Source organism: Daphnia pulex, chromosome 5 (assembly GCF_021134715.1).
Source record: "Daphnia pulex isolate KAP4 chromosome 5, ASM2113471v1".
NCBI classification, from domain to species: domain Eukaryota; kingdom Metazoa; phylum Arthropoda; class Branchiopoda; order Diplostraca; family Daphniidae; genus Daphnia; species Daphnia pulex.
This window is the reverse complement of record NC_060021.1, coordinates 946250-970496: the sequence shown is the minus strand read 5'-3', so window position 1 is coordinate 970496 and position 24247 is coordinate 946250. Positions and strand designations below refer to the sequence as shown.

Below are 24247 nucleotides of genomic sequence, written 5' to 3'. Positions count from 1 at the left end.
GCCAAATTCTGTTTGTTATTACGACGTGATCTGAAAAAGAAACGAAGATTATATTTAGGAAGGTGATTGCTGTTATTTGAGGAGTTGCAATTTCTGAAAAGGATCGCATGGCATGGATATTCTGTGGAAACCATGATATCATCGCACGCTTGCAAATTTGCAACGCAACTATATCGCCCGGCCCGTACAAAATATGCCTCGGTGGGTCGAGTTGGGTTGATTTTTTTTTCTTCAGCCCGGGCTGTGGCCCTGGTTTCCATGACCCGGGCCACAACCCTACCCCCCACATAGCCGCACATAGCCCATGCTATTATTGTTTTCCCAATAGAAACGGTTTATAAATTTTTTAAGCCAATAAAAGAGCAACACGTTATAATAAAGAACTATACTATGTACCTGATCTTTTGACTCCAGTACCCCACACCTGTGCAATTGCAATGACGCAATATGTACATGAATCGAATCGAATTGGGCTACAACTCGCATTATTATTAGTTAAAAGTATTCTGATGGCTTCGGTCTTGAAAGGTAAGAATCCCACTGCTAATAAAATGCTGTTTGTTCTTTTTGGGTTTTACAAAACACTGTTAAAAAGGGTTTAAAATTTGGTTTTCCAATTATAGGAATTTTCATGTCAACCTTTGGTTTTCAAATTTATTTATTTTTATTTATTTTTTAAATCTATTCTTAAAGCCCAATAGGCTCAGGAGTCCCAGCAGGGGTCAGTATGCGGACGATGCGGAGTGCATTCACTTCGACCAATCGAAATCATATTTGTTATGCACTCCTAGCTTGCAACCACATCGGGCGAGCCAAATAAAAAGCGGCTGTTGACGGCACCCCTTCACACTGCAACGCGCCGCTAGGGGGTCGGCTTGACCCATACCTTTGGATACTAATAAGGTCTGTATATTCAATTATCTTGTACCTAGGTACATTATTTATTATTTGCTCAAGGGTCTATGGAAATTATATGCCAGCAGCCGATCTGACACCGTGTGATGTGCGGACCTGCGTCGTGTGGTACGCCGACAATCAATTCGTCACCCACTCGGCCGTCGACTATTTTTATAGGAACAAGACCCAGTGCGTCGTCACCAATTGGATGGACGATACCAAAGAAACAATCGACTTCACCGCCCCCCGTGATTTTCAAGTTCACTTAGTCTGTGTCACACAAGACAATGAAGACAAGAATAATTATCCCTTTTATTGGAAATATTAACGATGACAAATCGTAGACATACATTGGCCTAATATATTAGCAACAACAATTCGGCGCTTTATTTTAACTAACACTAGAATAATAATCATTTGTCATGTACAAGAGAACACTAGTAAAATAGACTTGCTTTATCCGGTAATAATTGTTATTGTTCATTATTTTATTTTCAACATCCTGTGCGATCCTGGGGTTCAAGTCTATCTCAGTCGCACGCTCTTTTTATCAGCTGCGATCCACCTGGCGGCCGTCGTCGCCGCCAGCATATGTCGATCAGCATTTTGTTTCTATATTTCGGGTAGGTTTTCTACAACTTATTTTGAATTCACTGACACCGTCGAAATACTTTTTTAATCGCCTGTACAATTAAGGATTCTCTTACAATCTAGGAATCTTCGCCTTATAATTATATTTAAAAATCAAAATTTTAGTTTTAATTCATTTCAAATTTATTGCCAAGCAAAGTTTTATTCCGGTTTTATTTTGGATTTGTTGCTTGTCCAGGCCAAAAACTTGCGACAAGAGAATTTCCTCTTGTCGCAAGTAATGGGTTTGGAGAGGTAAAAATGTTCTGAAAAATACTACTTTTTACCTCTCCAAACCCTTGCTACAAGAGAAAAGAAGCAACAAATTCTATAGAAAATGCTGAACCTTTAATAGGTACACTAGAAGTTGGCAGCACAACTGACATTGTATTGTCTGTTTAATTTTTTGTCCATTACAGACAAAACTTCAGTTGAGCTGCCAATAACATGTGATCAACTTCGATTTGCAGGCCGTTAAAAATCCAATTAAGTAAATCAGAAGTTGTCAGCATAAACATTTCTGTTTTTCGCTCTTTTCTTTCCAAGGTGTGCCTAATATATGAACGCGATCATGGACGACGACGGCGACGGCAAAATCGACATGCTCGTCCGCAAGGCATTTTTTCTTTGGCAGCAGCCGATGTCTGTATTCCCGCCAATCAGACAAACAGCATTGCCCTACTCAACACAAATCATCCAAAAAAAGGAGGGAAATTTGAATAGCGTCAGATTGAATGATCGAATAGATCGATAGATGGTTGATTCGACAGAAGTCAGTATCAGTTCAACGCAATTCAATTGGTTTATTAATATAATAACACGAGGACCAGAAAATTTTTTTTTGCTGTATAATCAGATTTATTTCATTGATCAACCAATACAAAATGGGTTTCAACTTTCTAGTCTAGCAATAAATGTAAAAAAGTGATAAAAGAAGTAGTTAAAAAGGATAAATGTAGTAGTTAAAAAAGAAAAATGTAGTAGTTTAAAGTGATAATATAGTAGTTAAAAAAGATAAATGTAGTAGTTAAAAGATAAAAGTAATAAATTTAATAGGTAAAGTAATAAATGTAAAAGGAAAGTAATAATTAAATGTCAATAAAATATTGACATTTATTGCTTACCAATTACATTTATCACTTACCTATTATCTATTTATTATTATCTAAGTCAAGCAATTAATTGCCTCGACTAACAAGGAATCCTCCAAAACTGGTAAGAGGGTGAGTCTCATCACTGCTTTGATAAATTGAACCTTCCGCTAACTTTACTCCAATAACGTTGTGTTTTTCCAAATAAACGGTTGCTTGCATGTGTACTGGAAACCAACCGTACCAATCATTAGAATTGACATGGCTTTCTGCCAACACAGTTTCCGTGTCAACTCTCTTCAACTGAACCGTAAGGGAACTGGTTCCGGAGATTTCTTTTTTCATTTTCAGTGCTGAATTGCAACGAAATGGGAAAATTAAAATAGATTTTATCAAAAAAATATCAATAAACAATATTAATACCTGCGAAGTAAAAGTGGTAGACACCCGCCACTGGAGCGTGAAATAATCCCGTGGGCATATCAAAAGCCTTGCCCAAGTTTAGCGCATTTTTTTGGTAAGTGATAATGGAACCCTGTGAATTGAAGCCAGTAGTACGTTGCACCAAAAATGCAACTCTCGAATCTGCTGCTTGACCAACAGATTTGTTATGAGTGCCCTCAGGAAGGAGGTTTTTGTTTGATTCCAATTTATCTTGAATTGCCATTGAATTGTTCATTCTATGTTCAATAATTACTTGTCTTGCATTAAAAGTTGTTAGCATTGCTTTTAATTCAGCTAGTTTTATATCCGAACCCGTTTTAATTTTCATATGATTATCAAAATCTTTTTCAATATTAGGTAGCTTCTCAGTAATTATTTCAAATTCAGAGTTCAAGGTGTTATTCAAGTTTCCCATCTGTTTCTTAAGGTTTTCTAGTTTGTCGATACTATTCTTATATTGGGGATTCTGTTGTTCATTGTTGAGCGTTCGTCATTATTGCAACACATGTAATTTACAATCAAAATTATTTTATCTTTAATTTAAGCTAAAAAATCATAAAAGATACTCACATTGTCTAAAGTGTAAGTTAGTTGTTCACCAGTTGTTAAAGCAGCAACTTGAAGTGATGTATCTGTAACGGACAAATTGTTGTTTAACTTAAATTATTAAAAGACTGGGCGAATTTGTAAATAAAAAATAAATTATTGTTTTTTTATGAAATGTAAAGAAAAGTGCACCTGTTAAAGGATCAGTATTATCTACCTGACCAATCACTCCCGCCATAAGAAAAGAAGCAATCAAACCGAAATAAATCTTTGTCTGTTGGCAATGAATTTGAAATGAATTAAAACAAAAATTTTGATTTATATTTAAATATAATGTTACCATTGCGAATGTAAATTGTAAAATGTAGAGAGAGAAGAAAAATCCAGCCGAGAGGTTGTAAGTTGAAAATAGTTATGACTTTAATTATTGTTAGAATCCAACAGAAACTTTTTCGCTATTCAGTTTCAGCCAATGAACAACCAACGAGTATCCTAAAGAAACTTCGTGGTTTCTAATAGTTCCATTTATCGAATTACATCACGTTCGTATAAGACGCCACAGCAAAGAAATGGAGTTTCTTGTCTCAATTTAGCTACAAAAATATTTTTTTTACAGACTACAGTATAATCGAATTTCCAGATAAAACCTGAAATGTCACGGAATTGGATCAAGTTGGTATTATAATGCGACCCGCAAGGCGACCCGTCACCGTCAGTAATACTTGATGACGACTTCAACTGAATACCCTGCTAACAATATATGTGATACTGTGGAATAAGAACTTAATGATTTTGGGGTGTTGAAGAAGAAGTATTTAAATTCAGAGAACTTTGGGCCTTATTTATTTAATTATTTTCTAAGATTGAAGTAAATGTAGCTTCCTAAGCTCAGTGCAAGAAAAGCACTAGTCTTGTAAAGTAGGGGTCATTAGTTCATTTCACATACATAGGAGGCATCGCATGATATTTTTAATTGAAATTGAATCGGCTGTTCAATTTCAAAATCAATCAGCTAGAGCGTTTTCCTCTTTTGTAAAGAAAAGAGTTATCAGATAATAAAAATACTTTTAAAAAACCATCATTAACATAAGGTCCCGTAGCTCATTTAGTAGATAGCTGAACGGTTGTGCCGGAGTGCCAACCCCTTCCATCGGGAACCGACGTCTAACACAGTTGGGCGTGTTCGTGTCACCTGCACGACCAAATTATTTTCGTTTTTTTTTTTTCGTATTTTGAAGCTGAATAATTCAGCTACACGAATGAATACGGAATTAATCTTTATTGAATTTACGAAGTCAACCCCTTATTAATGGAAGTGCTATCGTTTAAAAGTAGTACTGAATCAATAAAGTTCAATAAACATTTTCCAAGTTATTTCCGTATATTAATTTCATAAATTTTCAACGAGTAGGCCTATGTAGTTTTAAAAAAATTGTGATAGTTGCACGAACAAAATTTTCCGATCAAACATGCAACGAATATTCTATAGCTTTTTTATCTATAAAAAGCAAACTAGACCGATGCTGCCCACGGCAAAAATGTACCCGGTTCAGGCTTTGAAACCTATAAAATTGTAAAACAAAAAATTTAGAAATTAAGCAAATCTGCCATAGCCAAACAAAACAGAATCCAAAAAGAAATTGTTAATTTTTATAAAAACCTTCTGAATCAGGTGGTCTTCGCAGGCCATTCGAATGCGTTCGGCCGTGGCGGGCGAATTGATTGTGAAGTTTCCGGTTAATCCGGATTCAGTTCTGGCCGAATGGATGGCGTCTTTGATAGCGAAAAACACGCTGGATGCTAAGAATAAAGGTGGCTCTCCAACGGCCTGTCAAAACCAAAGATTATGATGTATATAATCCATCGTAAATGAATCAAAGAAATTGAATCTTATACTTTAGAAGAGTAAACAGCATGCGGATTGGGACAGCCTCGAAGAAGAGAGACGTTAAACTCTTCCGGAATGTCATCAGCGGAAGGAATTTTGTAATTAGACGGCCCACGCGTGATGACTTGGCCGTTGGCCGGCGAGAAGAGCGGTTCTTCTAGAGTGAACAAACCCAGTCCTTGAACGAATCCTCCCTCGACTTGGCCTGGACGTAGTCAATCATATTTACTTTTATGACGTCGAATTAAATCGAATTAAATCATTTATTCATACCGATATCGATGGCCGGATTCAAACTTTCACCAAGATCCATGACTATATCCGTCCTCAATACCCTGTGGTTGCCCGTCAGACAATCGACTTCAACGACAGAACAAGCTGCGCCGAAACTAAAATACCGGAAAGGAGACCCGCTGTTGGTGGCGAAATCGTAGCCAATGCCAGGAGTCCTTGACAATTCAAATCAAATGAATAGTTAACTATCAATTTAAAAATTAAAAAAAAAAAACAACTAAAAATGTCTTTACTTGTAGAAGCCAGTTGTTGAGAGACTGATGCGCTGGAAATAAGCTTGCATGACCCACTCTTGCCAACTTCCGTCCGGATGGGCTTTGCGGATGGGCGCTAGTCGATCCACCAGAATTTGACAAGCATTCTACGAATAAAAAAGGAATGAATGAAATATCATTATAACGGCCAATAATAATCTCATCACAACGTACAAGAACAGCCATGCCGTTGAGGTCAGATCCGGCGCTGGCTGCCGTGGGCGACGTGTTGGGCACTTTGTCCGTCGACGTCTCCGAGATGAAAATCAGATCGACGGGAATGTTGAGCGCTCGGCTGGCCACTTGGAGCATTTTCGTGTGCAATCCCTGGCCCATTTCAGTCCCTCCGTGGGTCAACAACACCGATCCGTCTTTGTAGACGTGCACCAGAGCTCCGGCTTGGTTGAGAAACAGGGCCGTGAAAGCGATGCCGAACTTGGTGGGAATGATGGCCAGTCCGCGCTTCTTGAATCGGTGGAGTCGATTGAAACTTTCAATTTCCTTCCGGCGGTCTTTCAGGCCAGCCAGAGCTTGGCACTCGTTCCAGCAGCGATCCAGCGTGCAGTAGTCCAGCCGTTGGTTGTAGTGGGTGCTGTCGCCCTCTCGGTACAGGTTGAGCGATCGGACGGCCGTGGGATCCAGGCCCAGGTAAGAGGCCACGTCTACCATGACGTTTTCGACGACGGCCATGCCTTGAGGGCCGCCGAAACCGCGGAAGGCCGTGTTGGACGGCAAGTTGGTCCGGCAGACGATACCGTGACAGCGGAGATTCTCAATGCGGTAGGCGTTGTCGATGTGGAAGACGGCCCTCTCCATGATGCCGCGGGAAAGGTCCATGGTGTTGCCGCCATTGGAAAAGAGTTGGACGTCGAGGGCCGTCAGCCGGCCGGTCGAATCGAATCCGACTTTGTATTTGGCCAGAAACGGATGGCGGATTCCTGTGCTCATCATGTCCTCGTCACGGTCCAGCATGCAACGGACGGGCCGTTGAAGCCGGTAGGAGGCCACGGCGGCCGGAGCAGCCAGCACGGCCGATCGAGTCTCTTTACCGCCGAACCCGCCGCCCATTCGCTTGACCCGGCAGACGACCCGATTGGCCGGCAGGCCCAAGACTTCGGCGACGACTTGCTGGACCTCCGATGGATTCTGAGTGGAACTGGTGATGTCCATCTCTCCGTCCTCACCTTTTGGCACGACCAAAACCGATTGCGTCTCCAAGTAGAAATGCTCCTGACCGCCCATCTCGAAAGTTCCTTCCAGGACGTGCTGGGCATTCCGGAATCCGGCCTCGACGTCTCCCTGGATGATTTCACGGCTGTGGCCATGGTAGAAGGAATTGTTCTTGATGGCGTCTTGAATGGTGAAGATGGCTGGACCATCAGACGGACTGTAAGTCACTCGGACGAGCCGACTGGCCCGCTGTGCCAGCACCAGATTGTCGGCCACCACGCAGGCGATCACCTGGCCGCAGCAGGTGACCCGTATCGAAGCGAAGACTTCCTCGTCGTGGATGATGGGTCCGAAAACGTTCCGGCCGGATGCGATATCTTTGGCCGAGAAGAAGCCTCGGACGCCTTCCAGCTCCAGAGCTGCCGATGGATCGATGGAGACGATTTCGGCGTGGGCTTGATTGCTCAAGACGAGAGCCATGTGGAGTTCACCGGCCACGGGTGGTAAGTCGTCGCAGTAAATGGCCTCGCCCGTCACGTGTTTCTCGCCGGCCACGTGAGCCAACGGCCGGCCGACTGGATCCAAATCCAGCTGATCTTTCGATACGAGTTCAAACAGCTGGGCGGATTTGAATTTCCCGCGCTCGATATCCAATTCAGCCCCCGACAGGTTGTCCGGAATGGAGCTGGTCACGATCCGACGGGCGACCAAATCCCTCAGGACTTGGAGGTGAAATTTGAAGAAGAAACTGAGACAAAGTGACTGGCGATATGAACTCATTCCGCCCGGAACGGAAGGCGGAAGCGGCAGGTCTTCCAGCATCCAGCGGCAAACATCCTCCACTAAAGAATCGTCGTCCCAGCAACGGCCGACCAGCTTATCCATCGTCCCAACGGCCATGACTGTCGTGGGCGCCATGCCGCCGAAGGCCATGGACATTTCCTGGATCTTGCTGGATCCGGGATGGAAGAGGACCCGGAAGGCACCATTGACGATGGCAATGTCGTCCTCCCTGCGACGTGACTGTTTGTATCCATTCACGTATTCATCCGCTTTGGTGCGCGGGATGGAAATGTTCAACAGGATCTCTTCCGGCTGGACAATGTTGCGTCGATATCCAGTGAAGAAATGGTTGTCCATCGTAACCGAGCGGATGCCTTTCGAGTGACTCTGCAACGTCAGGACGCATCCGGCCGCCATGAAAAGCGGATTCAAATCCGAGATGGGACTGCCCGTCATGATGTTTCCGGCGATGGCCGCCACGTTTCGGATTTGTTTTCCGGCGAACCAGTGCAGCATTTGATTCAAGGCCGAAAAGAATCGGGTCGACTCTTTGGGTCCCTGCTGGACTTGTCGTTCCAGCTCTTCCTTGAACATCGACAAAGTCACGGCGCCGCCCAGGATCAGCCCCTCTTCCGTCCGTTCGATGGCCAGCGTTTCGGCGATCATTGCCGGGCTGATGAGGACTGGATAGTCGCAATGTTTGAACTTCATTTCCAGGGCGACTTCCGTGTTGCCGACCACAATTTTGGCGTGCGGGAATTGGGATTTGAGCTGGAGGAGCTGGTCCAGTCGGGTCGGCCTGTACCAGGTGACCCGCTCTCCCCTGACGATGAGATATTGCTGGTCCAGCTCTTCGCTAAGCTGCAGCAACGGCGGGAAGATGGGCTCCTGACTGTCCAGGTAAGACTCTTGGAAATCCGACTCGTTGGTCAGAGTCGTGCAAATGGATCGCTGGATCGTGTCCCGGTTTCCGTTCAAATCGTCGTCGCCGTTCCTCTGAGACTGGCCGTTCTGGCCGTCCATGCAGCAGCCATTGCCGTTGGCCTGGCCGCCGCAACAACCGTCGCGAGTTAGCGTTCGACATCCTTCCAATATGGGTCGGTATCCAGTGCAGCGACAAAGGTTACCTGGACATAACAAGTTAAACGCATAAATTAAAAAGAATGTTCAAGGTATTCCTGTTTGCAATGACCAGCAGGAGTAGCATTCTTTTATAATAAATGGACAACCCTGGGGCTATTTCCAAACATCCATAAAAATGTTGTTTGATGGCGGAATGAATTTATTTCACCTTGAAAGCCTTCCTCCACTTGGGCCATTGATGGCAACTCTTTCTTGTTGCTCCTCAGCAAGGTGTACATGGACATGACGAAGCCCGGGGTGCAGAATCCGCATTGAGAGCCGTGGGCTTTGGCCAGACGCTCCTGGACGGCGTGGAGTCGCCTCTTGTGTTGTTGTCGTTGGCCTTCGACATCACCTGGCTGGCCGATACCTTCCACCGTGGTGACGGCCAGACCGTGCACTGCGCATATTGGGGTCAGGCAAGCGTTGACGGCGTAGTGACTGGTAAATAATTTAAAATAAAATGTCAATTAATGGCGGATGAAATTTCTTTGGAATTGTTGGAATCCTACAGGATAGTTTGGGCCGTTCGGTCGTAACGAGAAATCATAACGGTACAGGCTCCGCATCCTCCTTCTCCACAACCCAGTTTCGTACCAGTCAGTCGCACTAAATAGAAAAGTCAAGGTATAATATCGAATGAGAATAACAAAGTTAATTCTTTTAAAAATAATAATTACATTTAGTGCGAAGATAAAAGAGAAGTGTCCATTCAGGTTGCGCCGATTCCTCCACCACCTTTTACGTAATAGACATCACATTACGTGGCTGTTGATTTGGTCAAGAGTTATGAAATTAAACTGCAATGTTGTTGTTATTTACCTTGGCACCGTTCACGTAAAACACTAAACTCGACACGGATTCATCCATTTTCTCCGTCGTTCACTTTGTAAAGTTTTGATAGAAAACTGAAGGAATTGTTGGGACGTCCAAGCATATGAATAGCACGAAACCAAATGTTACACTGTAGTCTACTACAGTGTCTGCTATTCTTAAGTCTGCTTTCGATAAATGCACAGCCATGAGCATGCCCGTCAGCGTTTTCGGTTTTTGATGGGAATTTCGATAAGAGCGCAAGAGAAAGAGATGGGCGGGATGCCTCGGGGGCTAATACAAAACTAGTTTCTTTTTTATTTTCTTTTTTTTTAAAGCGCCAAGTTATTGAAAACAAAAGCGATATCGAAAGTTAATCCGATACACACACCATTCGAACGTAAGCGGTTGATTTTTATCAGCCACAGAGCCGGTGGAATACAAAACCTGAGATTTGGTTATCAATTTTGGCACGTTATTACAAAGAAAACAAAAATTATAAAGAATACGAGTAAAATTTACCATACTGGACTCGCATTTCACGAAGAATTTAGACAATGCAACAAATGAAGCATTATTAATGATTAGGTCACTATTTTTATCATTTTTATATCTCGCACTTTCTTCGGAAGGCTTTGAAATTTGAAACGGGCGGTTTCCCGTAGCCACTATTATTTCCAATGGACGATAAACACGTGTAAATATCAGTAAATATGATATGTTAACAATTACACAGTTACAGTTATTTGATATAAGATTATGTCACTCACCTATACCTTGTAGGAGAAAATATTTCCAGTCGTACTGAAGGCCACACAATGTGTGAATTGTTGATGCACACAGGGCAATGCTCCATTGGCTTTTTTTTTGTTGAAACTCATCATGAGAAATTGTTTGCTTTCCAAAGGCTGGAATACGGAAACTCTTTTGAATGCTGAACTTGCAAGTTCAAGTTAATCTGAAAAACAAAGATGCACACATAAACAAAATTGACTATACTGTTAGTGAATTGGTTTTATACCTACGGTAGCTTTCAGAGTAAGTAAAGGTGGTCAAAAACATTCATGTTGTGTCACGTAAAAATTATTCTCAAAGAGACAGAGTACAGTGGCCATGTAAAAGCTGGTGAAAGAAACATCATCAAACTATTAGAATTCACGTTTCCCTCCATTATCCTCCATTCTGTATGTTTAGGGTACCTAAATTTTAGGAAATTTAGGCTAATTAATTTTCCAGAATAAACATATAGAATTACACTCGTTCATCAAGACTTGCATATCATGTTTGTGATGTCGGCGTTTCCTTGGCTAGTTCATTTTTTCAAGCTGATGGAGACGAGAGCAGGATTCCAATTTCTCTTTAATAATATGAAATCGAGATAGCTTCTTTCAGTCCATGGAATAATGCTAAAAATCGCCCATCAATTCTACTCCACATCTACAGAAGCATGACAGAAGGAAAGAACAAAACAAACTTTTCGAATTTCCCATCGTGTCGTTGGCTCGTTGCTAACGAAATCGCGCGATTTCGTCTTCTACGACTTCAGCGATCCAGCAGCAGCCGTTCGGACTTCGGAGTTCTGGCGCGTAAACTTATTTTCAAATTTCTAATGATTATAAACATTAAAAAAAAACGGTTCAACAATAAAATTTATCTTAATTTATGTGCACGAAAAGGAACATCTCACTGACATATTAAAATAAATAATATCTCTGTACTCAAAATAATAATTTAAAAAGACGAAATAAATATCATTGATTTTCGGCCGCTACGGCAACACCATCGGTCTCGTTCCTCCGGATTCCGTGAACGGATTATGATTGTTTGGTTAGTAAAAAAAACAGCCATATTTAGCGATACGATGTAAGATATAGACATAGCTTAATAATTTTCTAACAGTGATTCTTCATTCTTATCATTTATAAACAAAGTTATGGGGAAAAAAAATCCATTCTTGCAATTTATTTGAGGCTAAAAAATTATCTTGGCTACACTAAATATTTTTCTTCACAATGCGAATACACTACAAAAGTCTGACAAAAGTGCGAGGAAGAAAAAAGGATTCCGTCGAACCGGAATTGAACCAGTGACCTAAGGATTTCGATTGCCGCTACAGTCCTCCGCTCTACCATCTGAGCTATCGACGGTGATAATAATGCGACAATTTAATATATTTATACTCCGCTTTTTGGTGCCTTGGTACTCTCTCAGGGCATGCTCAGGGCTCGCCTGGCTCTACCAACGGTAATAGTAAATGCCGCTTTTTAGTCCGCTCTACCATTCGAGCTATCGACAGTGTGTCATGTGTCGTGTGTACTGTGAAAGTTTTGTCTCTTTATACACCGCTGTTGAGGCCTAGTGGCTCTGTGCTATTGTCTAATGGCTCTATCAACGGTGATAGTGTAGGACGTTTTTGGCTTTTTGTACAAGCGTGTAATACTGGGGTAAAGAAATTTTTATATGATTCCTCTTTCTAATTTTTCATGGTTTTCCTTTCATTTTCCTACCTTTTGAACGAGAATCAATTATTTTGAAAGAATTGGGTTTTCCAAAAGTGCGATGTTAAGGTCTTAAATCTTAATCAAATTTTCGCCACACGCTAGATTTTTAAATTTTTTCTATATTGAATTAATACAAACGAAATTTGGTAGGCGTATATTTTAAATTTAAACATTCTCTGTTAAGCTTTAAATTACAATTTGAAAAATAAATATATACACATTTTCTTTACAGCCTTTTTCAGCCCGCCGGGCGCCGGCTCTAAACTGAAGTTCTTGATTCTTCACTTAAAAATGTAGATGACGGAATTAATTTTGTAAGGGAGTTCGCACTTCGCAGTAGTAAGTAAAGTTCATGAAAACAAATATTTATAACTTGTTCAAGGTAAAAAAAAAACTGAAATAAGAGAGGTAAAATTACTGAAATAAGAGAGGGAATATCGATCGGATAACGAATTTTGCGTTTCTTCTTTCTTGGCCATGAGTTTCATGACTCTGCCACTGGTGGCGCTAGCGATTGCAGGTAAAGAATTTTTCGTAGTAGAACCACTGCGGATTTTGGTGCAGTATTGTAGTTGACTTTTTGAACGTGTCTGTGTCTGTTTTCTCTCCTTTCTTTCATCGCTTTTCATATTTTTAAAGATAACATTTTCTCGTGTGCTACTGTTTCGAAAATTACTCTATGTCAACAAAGAAACAAGTAGAAAATTCTGTTGACTGAAGTTTCTGAATATAAAATTTGAATGGTTTATGTCATTATGCTACCAAGTAATTTTCCTCGCTGCTGTGTTGTAGTCTTGCAGGATAAAGTTTGCTAACAAGATAGAAAAACCTAGATATGGTTCACTTACTGAAGATCTGAATAGAAACTGAAACTTGCTCAAAAACTTCATTAACGTTTTGATCCTAAAGTTCAACCCCTTCTTCGGCCCTTCCTTCCAGCAGAGTTGTATTAGCTTATCAATGGCAAATAAGGTAATATTCTTATTGTAAACAATCATTCTGTTTCTTTAAAGAATTAAGACTAAAGAATTTTTCTTCAGGTGTATCTACAAAGAAGTCAGAAATGCCCAATCTGTTCTGAGGTACAGATGATACATTTCTTATCTATAGTGATTAACTGTTATAAATTTATACTGTGATGGTAATTGTTTATGCTTTGTTGCTTATGTTTGCTGAACTCAGTTCGTGAGCAAAGGGAATAAGAAATCTCATATCGACATGCATTTTAGAATTAAAGAATGGCAATGTCAGTGTTGCGAAAAGGTTAGTAACAAAATTTAATTAATGTTTTTTTCCAGCAAGTACAACTTTGAGTGGTGTGAAAATAAAGTATTTATTATAGGTTTTCTCTAACTGGGAAAGCTTTCAGGCTCACCAACTAGTTCACTCAAAAACGACCTTAAATTCAGATGAATCGCTGGATAACAGTGACGCAAGTTATTTTACAAACTTATTCATTTACACTAGAATTAATTGGTTTGCAAACTTTCTTGAAATTTAGGTGACTGTGGATTCTGGTTCAAAAAAATTGCAGTCGAGGTGCAAATATTGCCCGAAAGTAAGGTTATTATCGGGTGAGAAAATGATTCCATATTAATAAAATATTGGTTTGTGTAGAAATTCAAGTCTCCATCGCTAATGACGACCCATGTGCTTAGACACTCCGACAAACGGCGCTACACCTGCCATCTCTGTTTAAAAGTACTAACATTTTTTTGTTTGTTTTACAATTCCATATAGCATGCCTTATTAAAAAATTGAAAAATGAATTTGAATACAGGAATTTAAAGACCCTTATTACATTTGGGAGCATTTGAAAACCGCCCACCCGAAGACAAACAACAATTCCATAACAGTAAAGGAAATGTTTGATCGTCAGAACTCATCAAAGGTAAGGGAAAGAGCAGACTGCTCGTTGCTGTAGCATTTTTAACATCCCGCTTATTTTATTTACGTAGAAGCCCATTGTGACGCCAGTCGAGTTTAATGGAAAGGATTTTCAGCTCAAAGTTGGAGTACCAGATTCTATGAAAAATGTTAACCTGTGGCCGAGGGTTATTTTGTCACGAGAGTTGACTGACGCCATGTCCAAGTGTGTTTGTTAACCCTTGGAAGAAGGCAAGAAGCCGTACTTTTTACAATCAAGCTTAGCTTAGAAAGAACGAATCTTCAGTAATTGAAACATATATTGCTTTTATTAATTTCTTTGGTTCAAGTATTTTTGACTATGCTTTAAACGCTATAACAATACCCGTTGACGGTTTTATCCATTCTATCCTCCAATTGATACTGATAGTAACTAGGGTACAAGTCTTTTTGTAAAGTATGTCATGCGTGATGCGACATGTTTGTGAAGAACACAATTTTATTATGTCTATCCAGCTACGTACGTCTTATTGTAACCGTAATTTGTGTTGGAAGTTTGAACATTGATTTTTTAAAAATTATTATTTAGGTTTTTTAATTTTATTTGATTTCAGAGATTCACATATATGAAAGGTTCGGCGAATTGTAGTCATCGTTTCTTTTTTAATTTCAGAGTTTGCGCAGTTTTTTTTTAAACAAATTTCTAAAAACAATTCCTCTACTTAACGCTTGTGGCGGATGGGACTATACAGCACAGCGAAAAATGTCAGAAGAAATCAGGAAGAGCGGGATATTGTAAACAGGAAGTTCTCATATAGTGAAAATCTCTGCTCAATTTTTTGTATCATAGGATGTTACATTAAACTCGGTTTGCGCGAAACGTTATTGGGAAGGGGAATACGGTAAAGCTTAAGTACTACTATTTTCAGTTTGTTTACTACATATGTCGATAACTATTTAAACAATGACTTTGCATGGACAGTATGGTATCTGGGTGAACACTGACACCACACAAAGGTCAAAATTGATCTAATCTGGTTCAAACTCTTCTGTGATCCGTGTGTTTTTTTGTTTTTGTTTTTGAAATTAAATGATTATGTATTCAACCATTATTATTTGATATATAATGGCAGTGAATCCCCTACGTCTCCTTCAATATTCTATTTCTATCTTTATCAATTTGATTTAAATTATTAGTACCGTAGTAATACTGTTTTACATAATTTTTAAATAAAATGTGTTTACGTAACATTTTCTCCAAATCTGTATGAATGCCGTTACGCCATATGTATCCCATTTCCAGTCCCATTTTAAGTAGAGATAAAAGCAAAAATGAAAAATAAATAAATAATAATGTTATATAAATTTGTGATTGATAAGAAATTGGTTATGTTAACACCTCTGCTCGATCAATACCCTAGCTTATAGTTTACTCTAACTACTGCTCTGGACAACAAGCATCAACATGCGAGTTATTATTTTCTCAGTCTTGCTGCTGGTCCTTTCGTTTTCAACAAATGATGTAGTTGGTCATGGTATGATGTTCGACCCGCCGCAGCGATCGTCCATGTGGAGATTTGGTTATGAAACGCCCGTCAATACAATGGACAACTTCCTCAGCTGTGGATACGTTGGGGTAAATATCAGAAATTCTGCACCACAATAGCAATTAATTAATGTATTATTTATAACTTTAATTCACAGATTCAATACGATGATGTTAATCAAGGGCGCTGTGGTGAATGTGGCGACATTTGGAGCGATCCTCGCCCTCGTCAAAATGACGAAGGTGGGCTCTACGGTACCGGGACGATTGGTCGAGTGTACGAACAAGGAAGTGTAAGAGATATCATTTTTAACTCTCTCCCGTTATTTGAATTTTTAAATTAGATGAAGACATTTGTCCGCATTTTCTAGTTCGTCTAATCCTTATTATACTGTTCTTCTTCGCCTTATCTTTTAGGTCATTGACGTCACGATTAACTTGAACATCAGCCACCTTGGGTATTTTGAATTCCGCTTGTGTCCCAAGAGCTCGGCTGAGGAATTGGTCACTCAAGATTGTTTAGATCAAAACTTGCTAACACTCATTGACGGAACGACCAGATTTACTGTCGATCAGAATATTGTCGAAGTTCTGTTCATAGTGCAAGTCCAACTACCGGCTGCTATTTCCTGCGAAAATTGTGTCCTTCAGTGGTACTACAGAGGAGGTGACTATTTTACATAATATCCATTTGAGAAATTTTGGTGCTGTTTTTTCTCCTTGTCAAGTGAATTATAATTTCACGGATTCTTTTTTTAAAATTATTATTCTGTGACATCATAAAGGTGGGAGAGTTGGAGATTGCGGAGATGGTACAACAGATTACGGGTGCGGTGACCAAGAAACTTACGTCAACTGCGCAGATATTGCAATTCGATAAAACCTCAATTCGAGAATTTTATTTTCCATTTAATTAAATTCTTGGATTAAAATTACGCAATTGTAGCGTTACAAAAATTATTTTGGAAATTTGCGGTCTATATCTCGTGTAATATATTCATGAATTAGGGTACACATGCATGATAAAAATACATGAATTTTAAGGGGTGCTATGTTTAGTATTGTTTCTTGGTGATACAGTCTGTAAGCGTCGTCAAGGAAAATCTGAAATTCCATGATGTAATATGATGCTCCCTGATATCCAGTCTGAATTGAGAAGACATTTTCTCTAGGGTAATATGCTTATATCAGCGCAGTTGACAAACGTCTCCTGATTGCCACATCCAAGTGCACCAGTCCCATTTGCGCATACGCCCCACGAATTTCCTGGTGAACAATTGTTTGTTGCAAACATGAAAATTTTATTATTTCAATAGTTATATTGTACGAATTAACCTGTATGGTACCTGTATTATACAGCCATTGTAGCACACAATTTTCGCAAATCAACCCAGCAGGCAGTTTAACTCTGGGAAAGTAAGGTTTCGACTCTTGAGATGGAAGGTAAAACCTTGTCGTGTCATCGGTCATTTTCAGCAAGTTGGCGTTTAGACACTCTTGCGTAACTAATTCGCTGGCCGAACTCTTTGGGCATAATCGAAACTCGAAATATCCCTTGTGATTCGACGATATGTTAACTGTAATGTCAATAATCTGCACACAGCAAATCATTCAAATCATGTTCAAAATTAAATGGAAATAGAAATCGATAGAAATAATAACGGAAATTTCGTTTACTGATCCTTGGTAATAAGTTTTCCCTTTAATTCCTGTGCCGTATTGACCTCCTTCGTCGTTGGGTCTTGGACGGGGTAAACTCCATTCGTCTCCGCATTCCCCGCATCGCCCTTTATTAATGTCATTATATTGAACCTATATTAAAACATATGAAGGTAAAAACCTTAAAATCCACATTCGGTCGATTATACTAATTTTAAAAACATTTTAAAAAATGGAAACAATTAAACCAGTTAAATAATTGATTACCCCGAATCCTCCGCAATTTAGACCGTTGTCGTTGTAGTTAGGAGGTACTTTAAAGCCAAGCCTAAACATCGATGATCGTTGCGGTGGACTCAGCATCATCCCATGACCGACTACGAGTGTTGGAGCAATCACTACCACCAGCAAAACGACCAAAACTGATGGAAATACTCGAAATACTAAAGCTTTCTGTTCCATTTTCAAGCTGTAACTTGATTTTCACGAGAAAATTTTTCATCTACAATATATTCGTTGATTTAAAGAGTGGCACTTTATATAGGTAGGCCCAGCAATGAGCAATCATATAAGACATCTTGTGCAATATGTGTCCGCTTATCTCAATTTTAATGGCCGCATTAATTGAATGTCATTGCGGCATAGGGTTCATCGGCATGGCTGTAACAAATTTCGGTGGTGTTACTTAGTTGATTAAAGCATTTAGAAAATATATGTTAAAGGTGAAAAAATAGGATTACTTTTTCCACAAATGACGTTATACGGGTACAGGTACACAATTAAATTCTATTGAAATATATTTAAAAAACATTAAATAATCCCGTAAATAATATCCGCCGTGCTTTATCTCGATAACTGGTATTATATTCCATGAAGATTAATACTTACTAGATTTTCTCGTATTTAGTCTGTGTCGGTGGAAAATTCTTGACTTTTTACTGGATTTTACAAAACCTTGTCTCACATGCAATCGACGCATGCAATACATATTTTTAATCCATGTTTATCAAATTATAGCAAACAACACAATAATTGTGGCTAATGCTGACTACATTTTCTAGTATTAAAAAGTTTAACAAAAAGAGTCAGTAGTAAGTAATAACCAGCTTATTAACAATAAACAGCCATTTTCTGGCTGATTGATCACTTGTTGATCACCGCATGTTGCCCTAAAGCGCCCTAAAGTTCATAGCTATAAAATATCGTAAAATCCAAGTAAAATCTAGACAATAAAAGCAGATCACACGTCATTTCCTCATACGAGATCATAACACCTAAGATCTTATAAGTTTGCATCAGACGCGAAGTGATGGAAACGACGATTATGTGGCATGAGGCTATGGTGGTTAATCAGATAAAGAAATAACATAACTGGTTTTTAGTATCAACGGCAAATTTAACCGCGTGTGCTCCTCGGTGTGCTCTAGACATAAGTTAATTAACCGATAGCACGCGTTGATGGTTTGATAAGAAAGTGAGATTTCATAAATGAGTGAAAATTGCCTCAATTTTCATCGCTGTTTTTTTTTTCGGGGAGAAACAAAGGAATTTACTAGTATTCCATATTCCCCTCCTCCCATCTCACCATCCGATCCAACAAGGCAACAACCGGCGTTACTATTACCTTTACATTTTTCCTGAAATGTGGCGCGAACGACTTGCAGCTTGTAATAATACAACTATGCCCTTGCATTCGTCTTTCACAAGTACGCTTTTTAGATACTGTAAGACCTAGCTGTAACCAGGCAGTATAAGGGTTTGGAACCGGCTGTAACCGGACAACTGGCTCTTTTTAGCAGAATCATTTATGTAGTAAAAATGTGATCGATAGAAAAATATTGGAAAATACAAAAATCATTTGTTTTGTTTGAAGCGATTTAAAACGACTTGGAATTTTTAATAATCTCAACTTCCTACTGTACTCAAAAATGTTTTGTTTATTTTTCTTTGAGATAAATATCCTCGATAGTATAGTGGTGAGTATCCCCGCCTGTCACGCGGGAGACCGGGGTTCAATTCCCCGTCGGGGAGGATATTTTTTTGAACTTTTATACAATATGCATTCCGCTATTAATAGACATATACACTGTTAATCGTCTCTTATTATTCTATCGAGTTCTCATTGCTAGTGGTTGGTTTCTCTTCGTCGTCCTGGCACCCGATATTTTTCTTTCCTGCCCTGTCAAAGGTTGAAGAAATGTTTTCAAGTAACATTTAGGACTTGACAAGTCCTCGATAGTATAGTGGTGAGTATCCCCGCCTGTCACGCGGGAGACCGGGGTTCAATTCCCCGTCGGGGAGGATTACTTTTTGAGTTTTTTAAGATTTAGATCTTCTTCCATTAGACATATACCATATTTATCGTTTCTTATTATTCTGTCGAGTTCTGAGTGCTAGCGGTTGGTTTCTCTTCGTTGTCCTGGCACCCGAAATTTTTCTTTCCTGCCCATTCAAAGGAGAGTTTCCTTATTTTGAAAAATGTTTTGAAGTAACTTTTCGGACTCGCCAAGTCCTCGATAGTATAGTGGTCAGTATCCCCGCCTGTCACGCGGGAGACCGGGGTTCAATTCCCCGTCGGGGAGGATAATTTTTTTCGCTCTCATAATGCTACTTTTACACTTTATTAACACAAATAAAAGATCAAAGTTTGCTATATGTTTTTTTTATTTTTTGGATATTTTCATTGTTATTCAAGTTTAATAATAAATGTTTCTACAAGGAACTTCAACTTTATTCATTTATTCCATTCATTCACACATTTCACAAGAATTTATAATAACATTATAATTGAGATTAAAAGATTAAAGATTCTTCTTAAAATAAAAAAAGGTAACCATGTGTACAATTTAAGCCATGCAAAGAAATACACTTAAACAATTTAAATCGCAACCGGAACATTTTTATATTTTTATTTTTGTATTTACGGTTACATTTTTAGATGTATATAATTGTTTACTGGGTTAACTACAAAACAAATAACGTTTTCCTTAATTAATTATTTCATTTTTATTAACACAAAATAATTTTTGAAAAAGATGCCATGCCCGCCATAATTAAAGAGGAAATAATTCAGACAATTCATTCCATTTGGGGAAGCTAGGTTGAGTCCCATTACGTTGTACGCTCACTGAAGATACAACACAGGCATATTCTATTGCTTTAACGAGAGAAAGTTCCGGGCGCGTTGCAAGGAAAAACGCCAATGCTCCTAGAAAACAGTCTCCAGCTCCCTACACAAGACAAGTTAGATGAACTATAATTTGTATCAAACTTTTTATGACTTATTAATTAAATAGCATTCAACTAAAAATATAGTAATTACAGTGGTGTCAATCGCAGACACGTTAGGCGTCTTTATATGAACAGGTTTATTCGCATCTTGTCTAGACAGCAAAACAGCGCCTTGATCTCCCAGTGTAATCAGTACGTGATTCTTACAACCTTTCTCCAACAAACACCTTGCTGAAGCAGCAGCTTCGTCTAAAGATCGAACTGGAAGTCCACTCGTTACTTCAGCCTGTCGGATCAAAATTACATTTAGCATACAGCAAGAAAAACAAGTCGCCGCGATTTCAAAAGCGAGAAAATTATAATCAACTTCAACATTCCTTTTACCTCAGTTTCATTGACACAAAATATGTCACTGAGCTTAAAAAACTTTGCATCCAAATCAGAACAGGCAGGTGCAGCATTCAGTATTGTTAGAACTACAAATAAAACACAACCGTTTTAATGTTGAACGATACACCTTGCAAACATGTAGAGTAATATACCTCCCAAATCATTCGCCATCTGAAGAGCAGCTAGCGCTGTCTCCTTTTCAATTTGATTTTCACACAACATCACTTGGGCAGTAGAAATCATCGTCTTTGCGGATATAATATCGTCGACGGTCAGGTATGCATTAGCTCCGCTTACGGTGATCACTCTATTTTTTCCATCGGGTAAAACAGTCAGCTGACCTACACCTGTCAATGCTTCATCTGTGAAAGTTATGTGAGTTGTGTCTACCCTCTCAGTTGTCATGGTTTTCAAGTGCTCTTCTCCAAAAGAATCTTTTCCTAACTGTTCAAATAAAAATATAATCAGCCATGTCTTTTTTTCATTGGGAACAGTCCACAATACCTTTCCAACCATAGATGTTTTAGCACCTAAACGAGCAGCAGTGACACACTGATTTGCTCCTTTACCACCACAGCACAAAACTAGTTGGCTTCCAATAATTGTTTCTCCTCCATTTGGCAAACGGTTTACATACCTGTAAAAAAAAATGGATTCAAATTCAACAAGCACAACTTACAAAATTCAAGTTACGTGACAACATCAGACATGAAGGAGCCCACAACAACAACCTGGGTTGAATGTTTTTCCATTTCTTTTGAAAGGTCTAAAATTAGTTTGTCGCACTTTTCAGCTTCACTTTACCTGGGACCTTTAATGGGACGAGTGGGAGGGAGGAGGGCGTACGAAAAAAAAAGGGGACCCACGTTTCCTCTTCTCCCCCATTCGTCCCATTCTCCCTCTTCTCCCCGTTCTTCCCTCAAAAAAGTCTCGAACCATGCTGCGTTGCCAGATAAATCGGCTAAATAAAACAGATCCCGAAGAGCCCTATAGCTCTGTTCAAGGTTAATAATAAATGTTTCTATAGGGCTCTTCAGGGTCTTTTTTATTGAGCCGTTTTATCTGGCAACACTGCGTGCTGAAGCAGATGCGCCTGTGTTAGGGATAGGAAAGGCATGAAGTAGGAATAAGAAGTACTCCTTTATTCCCTCTTGGCTTCCAAGAGGGTCCTGGGGGGTGTTATTAGGGCGGGTTTTTGGTCTTTTTGCGGGTTTCGTGCAAATTCTTTCTTGAATCTTGTCTGTGGTGGGTAGGTGAAGTTAGGCTTTATGAGACGGACTAGTTGATACTAAAATAATCACAATCCGTTCAGCGGATCGTGAAAACTAGCCTGTACAACATAAGTCCTTCGCTTACTGACATCTAGCGGCGCGTTTAATTTAAATTGGGGGTTGACACATTGTGTGATGACACAGTCTTTGAAAATTTAGGAATTTAGCTTTGGCTGTGGGTTACACATGAAGTATTGATAATTTTTTTTATTTTTAATCATACTAACCGAATTGAAATGTTGCGACGAATGCAACATGAGCATTTGGGGCGGTTCCCCACTGCACCGTTTTACTTCATAGTTTGTATCGATAACAGAAGAAAGAAATGTAAGGTGATTATTTTTAGTCGCAATAACTAATTCAATCGTTCAATTGAATGGTTGAGAAGACGAATACAAAATGAGAAAACGCGGGGCACCCGTCCCATGGTACCATTCACCATTGGGACATTGGGAGACATTGGCGTTTGCCAAGAGAAGAGGCCACCAAATCTCAAGGCGGGCCGGACACACTGTTAAAACGGTTACTAAATTTTCGGGGTTGCCAACCACGAAAAAAACGGAACGCCCCCGAAATTTTCGTATGTAGCCTAAATTTTCGTGGTTATTGGCACGAAGTCCGCTGTTCTCACCAAAACCCCAAAATTTTGGTAGTTGTAAGCCCCAAAAATACATGGTTAACATTACAAAACACAAAAAGTAAATCAACGGCAACGCTGAATTAGTGAGCGTTCTTCCAGAAACAAAGTTCCGAGTTGTTCGTGTTCGAATGGCGGTTAATCTACGTTATGGTAGTAATACATTTTTGCAAGTCTACAAAAAGTGCGTTTGTTGAATTAATCAATTGTTCAATTAATAGGTCTTATGACATTGTCTTGCTAAACCATGTTGAAGAAAGAGATACGTAAGAGAAATGATCTAGAGAAAATGTGTCAAGTCCTGCAGCATAAAAGCACTGAACCGACTTTGTCTCGTGTGTTTAAACTATTTTTTTTAGAAACTTAACGAATTATTGTTAAATATAGTTGACTAATGATAGTTTATTGTAATTTAGATGGTGAATCTGTACAGTTGGATGACAGTGATGGGCAGCATGTCTCTAATCAAGCTTTCCCCATTGTTAACACAGGACAGAGTTTGTACGACTCACTTTTGCTGTGTACAAATTGCCATTGATGAGGAAGTAAGCCATCTACAGAATTTCTATCGATAATTGACTAAGGATATTTTATTGTAATTTAGATGGTGAATCTGTACAGTTGGATGACAGTGATGGGCAGCATGTCTCTAATCAAGCTTTCCCCATATTATTTCGTAGACATATTCCCCTTGGTCTTAACTATAAAGTGCATTTGTTACAAATATCATTTTCGCTTCACAAATGCCGTTAATAAAAAAAATTTACAAATTTCCGTGTTTTCTTCGCCAATTTTCCCTCCTAACTCGATCCCCCCTTCAGCGGCTCAGCCTTGAACGCGTCTCCCCCCACCCCTTCAACGTCTTAGCCTTGAACACTTGGCTTAGGCTCCCCTCTACCTATGTCAATGCCAGTGCTCGAGTGAAGTAGGAAGTGAAAAATATTTGATGAAATAACTCTTTAATAAGGATTTATTTCAAATATGTTCATAAATAATTTAATGTTTATAAAGGAAGAAAAGAAAATAAATTTTGAGTGCCAAAATTCTTGTCACAAGTTCTAACAAGTGAAACAAATATTTTAGCAACATCAAGCTCAGGCTCAGGCTCAGGCTCAGGCTCAGGCTCAGGCTCAGGCTGAGCTTAGGCCAGGTATGCTTAGCTAAGTTTTGCATTTTTCTTAAAACTTTTTTCTTTATCAATTGCTCTATGAATT

At 39.4% G+C, this 24247-nt stretch overlaps 6 protein-coding genes, 1 long non-coding RNA gene and 1 other non-coding gene across 13 annotated transcripts; 3 read left to right on the top strand and 5 right to left on the bottom strand.

Moving 5' to 3' along the window:
• Nucleotides 1–2361: 2361 nt before the first annotated feature.
• On the bottom strand, nt 2362–4122 carry LOC124193960. The gene is made up of 5 exons (XM_046587932.1): nt 3949–4122; nt 3801–3882; nt 3633–3694; nt 3042–3528; nt 2362–2971 (listed from the first exon to the last, which is right to left on the bottom strand). The coding sequence occupies exons 1-5, from the start codon at nt 3949–3951 to the stop codon at nt 2706–2708; spliced, it is 900 nt and encodes a 299-aa protein (XP_046443888.1). The 5' UTR covers nt 3952–4122; the 3' UTR covers nt 2362–2705.
• Nucleotides 4123–4970: 848 nt separating this feature from the next.
• On the bottom strand, nt 4971–10137 carry LOC124193401 (xanthine dehydrogenase/oxidase-like). Its single transcript, XM_046587188.1, has 10 exons — nt 9942–10137; nt 9800–9857; nt 9632–9728; nt 9289–9560; nt 6219–9124; nt 6024–6151; nt 5770–5945; nt 5505–5701; nt 5269–5436; nt 4971–5171 (listed from the first exon to the last, which is right to left on the bottom strand). The coding sequence occupies exons 1-10, from the start codon at nt 9987–9989 to the stop codon at nt 5121–5123; spliced, it is 4101 nt and encodes a 1366-aa protein (XP_046443144.1). The 5' UTR covers nt 9990–10137; the 3' UTR covers nt 4971–5120.
• Nucleotides 10138–11995: 1858 nt separating this feature from the next.
• Nucleotides 11996–12079, bottom strand: Trnay-gua. Its single transcript is given in 2 exon segments — nt 11996–12031; nt 12043–12079. It is a non-coding gene; the product is annotated as a tRNA-Tyr (tRNA).
• Nucleotides 12080–12233: 154 nt separating this feature from the next.
• Nucleotides 12234–14880, top strand: LOC124193608 (PR domain zinc finger protein 4-like). Of its 6 annotated transcripts, XM_046587513.1 has the most exons (10): nt 12234–12376; nt 12666–12772; nt 13226–13405; nt 13474–13515; nt 13616–13696; nt 13776–13865; nt 13935–13991; nt 14051–14134; nt 14214–14324; nt 14392–14880. In XM_046587513.1, the coding sequence occupies exons 3-10, from the start codon at nt 13394–13396 to the stop codon at nt 14536–14538; spliced, it is 624 nt and encodes a 207-aa protein (XP_046443469.1). In that variant the 5' UTR covers nt 12234–12376; nt 12666–12772; nt 13226–13393; the 3' UTR covers nt 14539–14880. The 6 variants fall into 6 exon arrangements, with proteins under 6 accessions (XP_046443469.1, XP_046443470.1, XP_046443468.1 ...); XM_046587514.1 differs by lacking the exon at nt 12666–12772; XM_046587512.1 differs by having other exon boundaries at nt 12239–12376; nt 12666–13405.
• A 121-nt stretch (nt 14881–15001) lies between these two features.
• Nucleotides 15002–16893, top strand: LOC124193606. The gene is made up of 4 exons (XM_046587511.1): nt 15002–15935; nt 16004–16138; nt 16263–16512; nt 16631–16893. The coding sequence occupies exons 1-4, from the start codon at nt 15765–15767 to the stop codon at nt 16723–16725; spliced, it is 651 nt and encodes a 216-aa protein (XP_046443467.1). The 5' UTR covers nt 15002–15764; the 3' UTR covers nt 16726–16893.
• LOC124193605 lies at nt 16811–18010 on the bottom strand. The gene is made up of 4 exons (XM_046587510.1): nt 17772–18010; nt 17523–17657; nt 17192–17438; nt 16811–17111 (listed from the first exon to the last, which is right to left on the bottom strand). Exons 1-4 carry the CDS (start codon nt 17964–17966, stop codon nt 17014–17016), a joined length of 675 nt encoding a protein of 224 aa, XP_046443466.1. The 5' UTR covers nt 17967–18010; the 3' UTR covers nt 16811–17013.
• Nucleotides 18011–20227: 2217 nt separating this feature from the next.
• On the bottom strand, nt 20228–22057 carry LOC124193722 (ribokinase-like). The gene is made up of 6 exons (XM_046587689.1): nt 21819–22057; nt 21630–21762; nt 21278–21569; nt 21120–21211; nt 20827–21021; nt 20228–20734 (listed from the first exon to the last, which is right to left on the bottom strand). The coding sequence occupies exons 1-6, from the start codon at nt 21875–21877 to the stop codon at nt 20558–20560; spliced, it is 948 nt and encodes a 315-aa protein (XP_046443645.1). The 5' UTR covers nt 21878–22057; the 3' UTR covers nt 20228–20557.
• A 1243-nt stretch (nt 22058–23300) lies between these two features.
• On the top strand, nt 23301–23713 carry LOC124193714. The gene is made up of 3 exons (XR_006874410.1): nt 23301–23368; nt 23450–23578; nt 23638–23713. It is a non-coding gene; the product is annotated as an uncharacterized LOC124193714 (long non-coding RNA).
• The last annotated feature ends 534 nt before the right edge of the window (nt 23714–24247 follow it).

Coding starts and splice junctions, on each gene's coding strand:
- LOC124193605 (XM_046587510.1), bottom strand. CDS start 17,966: ATGGAACAGAAAGCTTTAGTATTTCGAGTATTTCCATCAGTTTTGGTC. Junction 17,658..17,771: donor TAAATTGCGGAGGATTCGGG/GTAATCAATTAT, acceptor GTTTTAATATAG/GTTCAATATAATGACATTAA. Junction 17,112..17,191: donor ACAATGGCTGTATAATACAG/GTACCATACAGG, acceptor ATTGTTCACCAG/GAAATTCGTGGGGCGTATGC.
- LOC124193608 (XM_046587514.1), top strand. Junction 14,135..14,213: donor CCTGCCATCTCTGTTTAAAA/GTACTAACATTT, acceptor ATTTGAATACAG/GAATTTAAAGACCCTTATTA. Junction 14,325..14,391: donor ATCGTCAGAACTCATCAAAG/GTAAGGGAAAGA, acceptor TTATTTACGTAG/AAGCCCATTGTGACGCCAGT.
- LOC124193606 (XM_046587511.1), top strand. CDS start 15,765: ATGCGAGTTATTATTTTCTCAGTCTTGCTGCTGGTCCTTTCGTTTTCA. Junction 15,936..16,003: donor TCAGCTGTGGATACGTTGGG/GTAAATATCAGA, acceptor TTTAATTCACAG/ATTCAATACGATGATGTTAA. Junction 16,513..16,630: donor TCAGTGGTACTACAGAGGAG/GTGACTATTTTA, acceptor GACATCATAAAG/GTGGGAGAGTTGGAGATTGC.
- LOC124193960 (XM_046587932.1), bottom strand. Junction 3,695..3,800: donor TAATACTGATCCTTTAACAG/GTGCACTTTTCT, acceptor TGTCCGTTACAG/ATACATCACTTCAAGTTGCT. Junction 3,529..3,632: donor TAACTTACACTTTAGACAAT/GTGAGTATCTTT, acceptor AATGAACAACAG/AATCCCCAATATAAGAATAG.
- LOC124193722 (XM_046587689.1), bottom strand. CDS start 21,877: ATGGAAAAACATTCAACCCAGGTTGTTGTTGTGGGCTCCTTCATGTCT. Junction 21,763..21,818: donor TTCATGTCTGATGTTGTCAC/GTAACTTGAATT, acceptor TTTTTTTTACAG/GTATGTAAACCGTTTGCCAA. Junction 21,022..21,119: donor TTTGTGTCAATGAAACTGAG/GTAAAAGGAATG, acceptor TTGATCCGACAG/GCTGAAGTAACGAGTGGACT.
- LOC124193401 (XM_046587188.1), bottom strand. CDS start 9,989: ATGGATGAATCCGTGTCGAGTTTAGTGTTTTACGTGAACGGTGCCAAG. Junction 5,702..5,769: donor GAATCCGGCCATCGATATCG/GTATGAATAAAT, acceptor GACTACGTCCAG/GCCAAGTCGAGGGAGGATTC. Junction 5,172..5,268: donor AAGACCACCTGATTCAGAAG/GTTTTTATAAAA, acceptor ACAATTTTATAG/GTTTCAAAGCCTGAACCGGG.